At 36.3% G+C, this 12,215-nt stretch overlaps 2 protein-coding genes across 4 annotated transcripts; one reads left to right on the top strand and one right to left on the bottom strand.

The window, feature by feature from the left end:
* Window positions 1-296: 296 nt before the first annotated feature.
* Window positions 297-4,275, bottom strand: LOC113726641 (midasin-like). Of its 2 annotated transcripts, none has more exons than XR_011839137.1 (6): window positions 3,840-4,271; window positions 3,331-3,525; window positions 2,027-2,108; window positions 1,797-1,916; window positions 1,347-1,425; window positions 297-586 (listed from the first exon to the last, which is right to left on the bottom strand). XR_011839137.1 is itself a non-coding variant. In XM_027250466.2 (6 exons), the coding sequence occupies exons 2-6, from the start codon at window positions 3,331-3,333 to the stop codon at window positions 573-575; spliced, it is 333 nt and encodes a 110-aa protein (XP_027106267.1). In that variant the 5' UTR covers window positions 3,334-3,525; window positions 3,840-4,275; the 3' UTR covers window positions 297-572. The 2 variants fall into 2 exon arrangements, 1 of the variants encoding a protein (XP_027106267.1); XM_027250466.2 differs by having other exon boundaries at window positions 1,992-2,108; window positions 3,840-4,275.
* A 2,079-nt stretch (window positions 4,276-6,354) lies between these two features.
* LOC113724032 (uncharacterized) lies at window positions 6,355-8,472 on the top strand. Of its 2 annotated transcripts, none has more exons than XM_072075015.1 (4): window positions 6,355-7,049; window positions 7,669-7,761; window positions 7,920-7,987; window positions 8,323-8,472. In XM_072075015.1, exons 1-4 carry the CDS (start codon window positions 6,426-6,428, stop codon window positions 8,345-8,347), a joined length of 810 nt encoding a protein of 269 aa, XP_071931116.1. In that variant the 5' UTR covers window positions 6,355-6,425; the 3' UTR covers window positions 8,348-8,472. The 2 variants fall into 2 exon arrangements, with proteins under 2 accessions (XP_071931116.1, XP_027102784.1); XM_027246983.2 differs by having other exon boundaries at window positions 8,140-8,472.
* Window positions 8,473-12,215: the final 3,743 nt, after the last annotated feature.

Genomic DNA, 12,215 nt, shown 5'->3' with positions numbered 1-12,215 from the left:
CCACATCTCGGACAAGTGTTGTTTCTTCCAATGTGGGGATAGGCTCGTAGCATTCAAATGTGTCAGGAAAATTATGTTGTTATAACGTCCCATCTGCCAATCAAAATCCTTTTTTTTGGTAATCGAAAATGTCAAGATAGTTGTAGTACCACATTAGGAATATTGCTTTAGAAGCTGAGCTATACCGACACTTTTAATTGCCAGGAATTTTTTTTTTTTTTTAATATAGAAGCAACCTACAGATAGTGCTCCCTGCTGTACATTCCGTCAATTACAAACCCAAAGGACTTGTAAAATTATCCCAAAGAGCAGAATGCATATAGTAATTTAAAAGTAAAAGTCAATGCTCAAATATAATTTGTTGAACTAAAAGTCGGTAACAAGTACTAACATAGCAAGTACTAAAATCCCAAACAAATACTAAAAGATTCTCATATGCACAAACTTGAAAGACTCTTGTGCACAAACTAAAAGATTCTCATCCCTAACAAGTTGAAAGAACTTGCAGTAGTTTCCAAACTTTCCAATGAAATAAGAGCCTTCAGTCATAACCACAAAGTCCCTATCAATCTTCAGCTAGTTCCACCTGTGCACAAAGTTTGTGGGGATCATTAGATCATCATAGCTAGCAATAAAATTTTAGAAAAGCCACAATGTAAGACCAGCACATGGTATGGTAACTAGAGAAGAAAGCAAGCATTTTGGGACATGGTAAGGACCTACTACCCAGTTTCCTAGGGAATTGAACATGGAGGACTTGCATAGACCCTTTCACACTTCAAAAGTGCATTTTCAATTTGAGAGGCATACTAAGTTGCACCCAACCAATTATGAAATATTCAAGTTTTTGTCAGGATCACGCAACCCAGGCCCATCAATATGGTGGACAAGAACACAGATAAAAGAATCACTGTTCTTCAGGTGATGTTGATCCAAAAATGCTATTAAATCATCCATTGATCAAGTATAAATGGTTGTTGGTGCTTATGCAAACTCCTGGATGTAAACTTCTGTTGGGCTTTCAATTGATCGCATAAAAGCTCAGCTAAGGTTATAACAACCTACCATGTGAAATAACAATGTTTGTATCACAAACAAAGACCATTCTACTTTCACTTCAGAAAGAAAGAGAGGGGGGGAAGAGAGAGAGAGAAACAGAGAGACAGAGATCACAAGCAACTTCTTCAAAAATGAAAATGAGCATAACACATGAGCACATAATTCCATGACAAGGGAAACTGAAAAGCTTCACTTCAGAGAGAAAGAGAGGGAAGAGGGAGAGGGAGATAGAGAGAGAGAGAGAGATCACTAGCAACTTCTTAAAAATGAAAAGGAGCAACGTGAACCTTCTATGATTGATGATATGTCCAATTTTGAGCTAGTCACAGTGGCGAACAGTCGAAAACCCTTATGCACCCTTATTGCCTGCAAATGCCCAAAATTTTTCAATAAAGTTCCTCAAACAGAGATAAGTTACAAAATTCTTTTAGTTATACAAGGATATGCCAGCATGACAGCATTTAATTAACTCTACCAGCAATAGATGTCCAAGACTCTCTACTTTATCCCAGTTACTACTAGTAGATCACCAATAGACAAACCATATGACCAGTAAAATAAAACTAAAAAATACAATCATGTGTTGAAAAATTGCAAAAAATGGTCATCAATGCTAGACAACCAAACCTAAGCTATGATAGATTGCTATGGAAAAAGTGCTATAGATCCAACATCAAATTTCAAACTGTTCCAAAGAGCAATTTGAATATCAAAAGTAAGCTAGAAAAGGAGCATACTTCCCCATGGCCAGTAATAAATGAACTTGCGCCCTCCAGTAAAGGCAACAAGATAGATTGAACATCAGGAGACGCTTTGTCAACATCCTCAACAACAACCCAAAATCCATTGCAAATATCCTGGAAAACAATTTTGTGCAGCTTATAAGAACGTAAAGTTGATCAATACCCTAAAGTCCACAGAGGATAACAAACCTGTGTAACAGAACCTGGCTGCCATCTGAACTCACCAGGTTGCTCTTTGCTCTGTACAAACATAACTTCCAAGCAATGTTTTTCCATCCATTTGCTCATCCATGTGAATAGACAATACTGCAATTACAGGCCAGAAAAATAACGAGCTAATCAGCATAATTGCAAATAAATATATGTATACATACATATTTTTTTCTTTCTGGGTAAACATGAACATGGTAAAACACTGATATCCCTCTGAACAACCCCCCTTTCCAAAAAAAAAAAAAAGAAAACATAAAAGGAAAAAAGTATGATAACGGGCCTTTAGAACTAGAATTTCGGCCCTAAACCACATACGTCTGCTCAAAAGCTCTCAAATCCTCTCTACTAAACACAATGGAAGTTACGAATGCTATACTCTGCCTAGCAATGAAATCCTGATATATAAATGCAGTATGAAGGCAACACATGCTTCAAATCATGCTGCAATACCATACCCATGAAACCATTCAAATACACCGGGCAAACATGCAGGACAATGGAGAACCAAGAGAAGAAGATTTGCTCAAATAAAAGGCTTTGTATTTCTCCTGCATTCACTTCTAAAGTTTAGAATAGCACAAAATAAGGTTCCAAATGCTTCAAGTGGGACAAAAAAGAGTGGTAGAAGAGACCAGAGCAGACGAGGATGGGAGGGCTAAAATTATCATCATAGCTATACTTTAAAGTCATATTCCAAGTTAACAGAGCAAAAATGAGACAGTATGAAAGGGAGTTATAATCTACGACTACATTTGTTGTTTCTAATATGTGCATATACCTCTAGCTTGCTAAGCATAGAGTGAAAAGTTATCTACAATCACAAGCATGCAATGATAATAGCCAAGTAAAGTAAGATAAAGTGAACATTTAATGAAACATTTGATATACATGATTTTGCATAGTTTGTCTCCACAAGTTTCATACTATTCCACGACTCTGAAATTGGATGTATGCAATTCTAGACCGGTCAAGGGTGCTATGTATGAAATGCAAAATGTAGCATCATACCTTTATGTAATGATTAGATCACCAATAACCACAATTTTATCTGCTAAAAGTGCACAAAAGGAAATCATTCCCTATTTCTTATCAATAACATGCTTTTGCATAGTTTGACTCCACAAGTTTTATACTACTACTACAGTACTCTGAAATTGGATGTATGCAATTCTAGACCAGTCAAGAATGCCATGTATGAAATGCAAAATGTAGCATCCTACCTTCGTGCAATGATTAGATCACAAATAACCACAATTTCTTTCGGTAAAAGTGCACAAAAGGAATTCATTCCCTATATCTTATCAATATCTATTACCATGTGACCTTGATGATGCTCCAATTTGCTGGTAAAAAGTCATGAAATTCTGAAGCAAATACAGGCAAACTATTGCTGAAATTCTTAAGATCAGGACTAAGGTTGTCAGTCATTGCATCCAGTTGTCTTCCATCAAAAATTCCAAGATACCAGCCCGCTCTCTCCAATGCAATATCTTGATAAAATTCTTGCCAGCTGCCAAACGAAGAAGCAAATAAAGACATTAGGGACATGTTGAAAATCGGATAAACACAAGAAAATAATTTTTATATCACAACTCTCCAAAGTGCACAATCAAAAGAATTTCATGCCCCCTCTAGAAGAGTATTCTCCACATTCACTGAATCCAACCAAAAGTCATCAATTTCTTTCTCATGTTTTTGCTCAATATTGGCCAGGGCTACCCTTAGTTCTTGCATTATTCAGTAAGGAAAAGGCCCAAAAAGGTAACTTTTTTTGCAGAAAACCACCAACCAAAATTTACATATAGAAAAATTGCAGATTATAACCTGTTCATCGACGACATCGATATCTACGAGCTTGTGGCCCGATTTCTCACCGGCTAAGAAATAATTTTTGGAGAATCCGAACTTGTCGTCTTCGATGTCATATTGTTCCATTTTCTGGTTTTGACGAACCTAAACCTGATGATGAGAGGGAAGGAGTAGGGGCGATGGGACGGCGGAGGTAGGGAGCAGAGGAGAGGAGAGTGGCCGAGAGAAATCAATTTAGGTCAAAAATTTATCATGCAATTACATACCTTCATTGGGAAAGCAAGGGTAGTTTGATTGCGAAGAGATTCAATAGAAAAAACTCTACGGGGATAGCAAAATTTTGACCAAGAGTTTTGAGAGATAATTTGCCGAGAGAGAGAATTTGTGATAGAGATTTTAAGACGCAAAATTTCACTAGCAGGTAAAATGAAGTTTTAACCAACTCTCAATAGAGAAGTTGGCTACCACTGTATATAGTGGGGTGGGAGGTCAAGGGTTCAAACCTTACCTCCCATCAATATGCCTCAATATGAGGAGTGTTTTAAATTCATACGGGTGAGTGGTGTACCTGTCTGGTTAGATGGTGGTTAAATCCCCGTCAGATTCCCCCGACTCAATTGGCCCACTCCCTAGAGTCGCTTCCTTTAAAAAGTAAGTCTCCCCCCCTTAGGAGTAGGAGTAGGCTAGGCTAAGTTAGAAATTGCCGTTAGTGAAAAAAAATAAAGGTAAAATGAAGTTTTGAGATTTCACTAAGTGTTTTGGCAAAGGAATCTTCCGCCAAAATCAAACGACGTCGTTTTCTGTTTTAATTTTTTTTTTGGTGTATCTCACATATTTTCAAGCGTGATGATAATGAATCTAAAGGTACATTATTATTTTTATATCAGATAAAAAAATTAGAGTATATATTATTGAGTTGATAACAAATATTATAGTAGAAGTGTCATAATGACACAAACCAGTAAGTGTCCTTATAAACATGTCAGAAAAGACCATTTTTATTGTAGTGATTTTTTGAAAATATGAAATGTGGTGTAGTTTTTTTTTTTTTTTTTAACTTTTGATACAATTGAGAGTAGCATGTGTTTAGGTGTATTTATCAAAATGTTCTCATTTTGGTACATTTAAAACTTTGATTTATGTAGACATCTGGATATTTATGAAATATGAAATTATCTTGCAACCGCCTTTGCATCGAGTACAACTCATATAAGTTTATGTGTTGGTATAATTACTGAAATGGTGTTATAGACACATTTAATTGAAATGTGGCATTTATTGTGGAATTAACACAAAGGCATATTAAACCGTTGTGCAATTCATACGTACCCATTAACAGTTGGAAGATATTTCTTTGTTTGAAACAACTTATGTCTGTTTTTGGATGATTTTCAACTGATATCCATAGGGACTTTTTGAAAATGGTAAAATTGTAAAAGTATTGACAAAGCAAAGTGTACAAGTGTGTTCTGCAATTAGAATGTACTATTATTAGTTTTGTCATATTTAATGACTATTTTTTTTTCAGAATGTACTGTTATTTATCCAATGAAAAATTCTTTCTAACCACAACACCAAACACTCGCGCGATGCACCAACACTTCCCCTAATGCTGAATATAACATTAGCCAATGCCCTTATTAATATATTCATTGTTTCTAAAACTTGTCCACCCTCACGTCACACGTGAGGCCTCCATTCAACTAGTAAACAATAATGAACAGTTAATCCATGATATCAAGGATAACAATGGACATTAGAATGGCAAACATAGGGTATCCATTCAACTAGTAAACAATAATGAACAATTAATCAATGATATCAAGGAAAACAAGGGACGTCAGAATGGTAACATTAATCGATGCAAGACACAAAGTGGATTCCGATCAAAAGTTAGTTGAAACTCCAGATAGGAACTAAATTTGATCAATATGAATTTGTAAGTGACGTAAAATTACACTTTTAAAAGTGGGGGATAAAAAAATCATTCTACAAAATGTAAAGAACCTTTTGAACCATTTTTCCTAAGAATAATTAGTTTGGTCAATATGTTAAATCAAGAATTGCAATTGTGATTCAATTCAAAATCTATCTTTTCTGCAAAATTTGGACGCAATTACAACTGTTTCATAAACAAATATTGGAGATTAAAAAGAGAGAGAGAGAGAGAGAGAGGGGATTTTCTCCTCCTATTGGTTCTGTGGAATTGGAAAAGACACATTATGTTAATTTAGATATTTCTAATAATTAATTACATCAAGTATCGGTTTTGACTTTGCTTAATTGAGGAATACGAGCCAAAGCCGGGTTGGACTTTTAGGAGAATCGGGAATATAAAGCTGGATTGGACTTTTAGGGGGATTGGGAAATATAAAAGTTGAAAACGCACGTGATTATAACGGCGTGGCAGAGTAGTAACCAGTCGTGAGACTTGGTTGTGAGGCCGAGGATCCGAAGTGTTTCACGTGCTAAATTATAGCCATTCTCATCCACTGAAGCTACAATTTCTTTGTTTGTCTTGATAGAGGAATTCCACAAAAATTCTAGGAGATACCCAAAAACATTTTTGGAAGAGCCTGAAACCTTTGTGTTTTGACATAGATGGCAGGATGCATTAGCTTCACAGCATCGACAGATTGGTTTTATAGGTCCTTTTTCGCCTACACTGGCCTCAAATCTGTCACGACAGATTTTGGGGTTGGGACCTTCATGCATTGTTGGGTGCCAAAAACGGTCAAACCATCGAAACCTAATCTTCTGCTGCTGCATGGCTTTGGAGCCAATGCAATGTGGCAATACCGGGAGCATCTCCGCCACCTCGTGCCAAAGTTCAACATCTACGTCCCTGATCTCCTCTTTTTTGGCGAATCCTCGACCAAGAGTCCCGAGAGAACGGAGGCATTCCAGGCACAATGTGTCATGAAACTGATGGAGGTGCACGGGGTACAAAAGATGAACTTGGTGGGCATAAGTTATGGCGGGTTTGTAGGGTACAGCATGGCGGTACAGTTTCCCGAGGCAATAGAGAAATTGGTGCTATGTTGCACTGGTGTTTGCTCGGAGGAGAAGGATATGGAGGAGGGTCTGTTCCCGGTTCCGGATTTAGACGAGGCTGCTAACGTTTTGGTGCCCCAGACCCCGGATAAACTTAGGGAACTGATGAATCTTTCATTCGCCAAGCCTGTCAAAAGAGTCCCCTCGTGCTTCCTTACAGATTTTATTGATGTAAGCCTAGCCTCGTTCTCTCTCTCTCTGTGCATGTCAAAGGTTTATGCATTTCCCTTTCTCCAACAAAAAAGAGAAGAAAAGAAAAACTCTGGAAATCGTTCCATCATAATTTTGTCCAAAATGCCTATCAAAGGATTTGGAAATTTAAGCGCACGGCATTGAGACTCTAATTCCCAACTCTGCGACTACCGGCAACTAAAGAAGAAATGAGCCCTTGTGACAAGAAACCAGTGTTGCATTCCCACCGGGACCGGACAACTAGCCATGCACTATATATGTTTAACAAGCCAAGAAGAAGAGAGAAACATCTTTACATGACCTTAATTACTACACAACATTCTGCCCACGTCATATTCACAGAATTAATTTGTAGCAGTACATAAAGGTTATTCCTCGATCTTAGATGGAAACAAATAGCTAGCTGAAGCCCGGATGCGCATTGAAAGGTTAAAATGAGTGATAGGAATATATATATATATATATACCCTTCCAAAAATAGGATAACCGGTTGAAATTTGTCATGCTCGTTTAGATGCATGCCGCTTAATTACTTCATTGCAGCATTTAAACACTTCAATTTTCAATTTGGCGATGATATTGTTTGTTGCATGGGCAGGTAATGTGCACAGACCACGTAAAAGAGAAGAGGGAACTCATAAAAAACATACTCGAAGATCGACAGCTCTCAAAGATTCCCAGAATCACACAGGTTTGAGTCTTCCTAAAATATAATGGATGGTGCTATAGGTTGGAATTTTCTGCTATCATGACTGAATCCATCTGACACCCGCAACTTCAATCTTTCTAAAAGCTTTCTAGACGGACTAATTTCTTTCTTGATTCCGAATGGTATCATATTTGAAACAGCCCACATTGATCATATGGGGGGAGCAGGATCAAATCTTCCCCGTGGAATTGGGTCACAGAATGAAAAGGTAAAATTTAACCTTTCAATGTGCATCCGTGCTTCAACTAGCTATTTGTTTCCGTCCAGTTAAATGGAGGAGTGACCTTTATGTACAATTACAAATTAATTCTGTGTTATGTGACTTGGGAATTGAGGAAAAAATATCATATCCATGAGCAGGCATATTGGGGAAAATGCTCGAATTGAGGTGATTAAACATGCAGGACATGGCGTCAACTTGGAAAAGCCTAAGGAATTTAACAAACATCTCAAAGCATTTCTTGTTGATTCTTCTGATTCCTCCTCCTCCTCCTCCTCCTCCTCCTCCTCCTCCTCCTCCCATTCCTTGATTAATTACTACAGGCATCGACGCTTTTGGAGCAGCTAATCAACAACTGCCTCGTCTTTCACAAATCCAATGCAGTGAAGAGTGAAGATTGTTGTGAACTACTGAACTATACGGAGTATGTGGACCTTAATCACCTAATAATTATTACCCTTCCTTATCATGGATATGCTCAGAGTAACAATTGTTGCCCTCCTTTGTATTTACATATTTTTTTCTATTTAATTATACCTATATATCCTCCATTGTATTTATTTATTTTTTCTAATTAATCTTACATTTCTAAAAATACGACACATGAAATGGGCACCCATTAGACATTTAGATTTTCATTTCTCACCACCCCTCTTTGCAACTTGACTAATTGGATCGTCAAGTATTCATGCCACAAAAAACCAAATAAAAAATGTGCTCTTCAAGTTTGAAACATAATAATAAGTAAAGAGGAGTGCTCATACCGTCCAAAGGCATTCATGAAAACGATTTGCCTCGATGAACGATTTTTTGAAACCCACCCTATGGATACCACATCCATCTTAAGCATCGGTTCATATAACTTCACTTTTTCAACGTGGAATGGAATATCATAAACCCAAGTGAATCCGAACAAAAAGTCCAAACCAATGAGTACTGGAATTGTTATCTTAAACAATCCTCACACATTAATGTTATCTTAAACACATCTTAATTGTAATATGGAATGGTCACTTTCCACTCATAAGCAGCATTTAACAATCTGCTTATCGCTTGTAATGCAAATCAATTACATAGCAAGGGTATAATTGTCAAATTGTGTCGAAGAGTGCACGCCACAACATTAATTTGTACACTCAGCAAAATGAATGGTATTCCAACTTTTTTCCTTTCGAAATTACCCTTAAAGAGATGGCAGATGAGAATTTTCCCAGAGTCATAAAATAACGATTTTCAAGCACCCTTCCCAAAAAAAAAAGAAAGAAATATAATACTTCTTAGCTTTTTTGTCCTGTTGTCTTCTAAGGTCCAGATTTCGGAGAATTCATTCTGGGTTAGTCCAAGAGTGGGGACCGTTCTTTGAATTGTATGAGAAATTTGAGAAGCAATTTGGGGATTCTAGAGTGCTGCCAGGTTAATTACTACACCACTTGTTAAATACAAATTGTTCGAAAAATATATTAAATTAATGATATAGTTGTACTGTACTAACTGTATGCTACCTTAATTGCATTCTAGAATTTTCTCGATACTTCATTTATTGGTCAACTAAGGCGAGTTTAGTACTTGAAATGGAATATCCCTAGTTAAAATCAACCCATAATGTAACACCTTCATCACTTCAACCTTTTATGAATGCTACTAGGGAAGTTGTGAAGGAGTAATTGGAGTAGCAATCAATAAATTTGTAATATTCAGCTGAAAAGAACATGGAACAATGTAAAAGAGAATCATCAGTGTGTAATGCTCTAAATTTAGTTTTCTAAATGTATAGAACTCGTCTTTCATAACAAGTAAGTGTTTTAATCGATAAATTTACTATGACATAAAGCATGATTTTGTATAGAATTAAAACACTATTTTCTTAAAAATGAGGGAACCTAGTACCGTGAAAAAAGAGGAGATCAAGGCTACTAAAGTGATGATATCACATTGGTATTATAGTTTTTTGATTTGCATATCTACTACTATAAAATAAAGACTAAATAATACTTGACTTGAGTGTTTTGAAAAGCAAACATGCTAAACAGTGGGATCATCAATATCCAATGATTAGTTAAACATGCTTTCCACCAAGACTGAAACAATTAAACAAAAGCAGATTCCAAAAAAAAGAAAAACCCATTGATATCTTATCATACATATGTAACAAGTAGGGGTGTGCATCGAATTCGAATTCGGTAATTCGGAAGTTTGAATTCGAAATTTTTCGAAATTTTGGTACCTGGTAATTCGACCGAATTCGATTTCGAATTCACCAATTCCGAATTCGAATTCGTACCGAATTCAATTCGGAATTCGGTAAATTCCGATTTCACCGATTTCACCGAATTCGGAAAAATTTATATATTATTATATAATATAAAATTTATAATAATATATAATATTATATAAAAGAACTTAAATAACAAAAGACAAACTTTAACAAATTTTATCAAGGAACATAAGAGGAAGGAGAGTAGCTAAATAAGCATATTTTCATGAATAATTGAAACGGAAAACATAAGGAAAGGAAAGGGAAAGGGAAAGAGGAACAACCACCAATGGTATGAACCACAATCAACTGAACCAATCATGTTTTGTATTAACAATCCTTTTGTTAGCAAAGTTTTTCAAAAATCTGCTCAACAAATGCAACAGAAGGGGAAAAGTTTTGCATTTAAGCTTCAAAGATGCTTTCCAAGAGATTCCTCATCTCTCATGCATTACTCCCATCTTAAAGATGTCATAATTGCTCATTCTATTCACCCAACTCTTTGTATGAGTTCAATTGCACATGCGGAAGTTCAGGAGAGGAAAACATCTATTGTTACACCTCCACCATAGAGTAGTCAATTAATCATTATCTTAACGAATTCATATTGTCTTAATGATGCTTCAGTTATTGAATTTAATTAGTCGTGCTCTTTGCACAAGCTCAATTGCTTGACTCAGCGTTTGCAATAGTTCCAAGTTCACCCAACTACCTCTCTATCTTAACAAGAGACCTAGTGGATGGCTAAAAGGGTAAAACTATCACTACAGCCAGATAAGCAGAATTTGAGAATGTAATCATCATTCCACCAAAGGTACGCTTGTCAACTCACAGCAACGAACACAGCATGCTTGCACTCGAAGCTGGATCAGTTGTATTATGCCTAAATGTTACCTAAATTGCCCTTAAAAAGATTAGATGAAAAATAATCAACAGTCAAACATCAACTCCTTTATATATATATATAGGAAATCTTCAGAACTTAACTGTTGTGGATGCTAAGTCTTCAGAACTTAAATGTGACGTTGAAAAAAATATCGAATCATGTTGTATTGGTAAACTAGCAAGTCTTGCTCTGTTTACCCGACCGCACTTTGACGACATAAATTATGCCAAGTCTGCAAAATTCTAGCATCTCAACAAACAAGGTCAACTATCTGACCTCCGTCACAAATCCAAAATGAATCTCTCAAGTTAAACTTCAGTGATCAGACTCTACTTGAGCATTGATTTATAATAATATTTTTCTTTTCCAAAAGATGTGGGATGAAATATCATAAATCCAAACATAAAGTCCAAATCAATGACTATAAAGATCGCGGCTTCATAAGTTGAGTTTTGTCCAATTCAATCAGTTTATATGATCCTTTATAAATTTAACGTAAGTTATCACAGTTTCATTGTAATGGTGAATTTTATGTCAACTTAATTAATTATATACGATGACAAATTCAAATTTACGAAACCATTAGTTTATAGGAGTTTATGCTACCAAAGGGTAGTATGAGAATTAGTAGTAGTATTTCAATTGGTCTGAAGCGGACAACGTCGAGGCATGTGATCCACGCACCTACGTACGTACACTCGTACAGAACAGAAACTTACAACCTTTTTCTTGCGCGTGCATGTTTCTTCAATAATTGGAGTACAAACTTTTGCTGGTTTGGCACTCCTTTTTCCCGTTTGTTTGGTACGGGACATTATGAGCCGTCGACATTATTAGTCGTATCCAACACAAATTGAAAACGAAAAATTCTCCGCGATTTGATGCATGCATGAATACTCCAAAGCTGCGGTACGGCTGCACGGTGTACACTGCACCAGAAATCCAGTCCAAAGAAGAAATTATTTGAAACTCTTTCCCAGCACGGCGTACTCGATAAAAGTAAAACGACACAGTTCAAAACGGGGCACGTTGAAAGCAAGACTTTTCATGAAACAGAGCAATTTAGGTAACAGCCG

This window comes from Coffea arabica, chromosome 2c (genome assembly GCF_036785885.1).
Source record: "Coffea arabica cultivar ET-39 chromosome 2c, Coffea Arabica ET-39 HiFi, whole genome shotgun sequence".
Lineage (NCBI taxonomy): Eukaryota > Viridiplantae > Streptophyta > Magnoliopsida > Gentianales > Rubiaceae > Coffea > Coffea arabica.
This window is presented reverse-complemented; position numbering and strand designations above follow the sequence as displayed.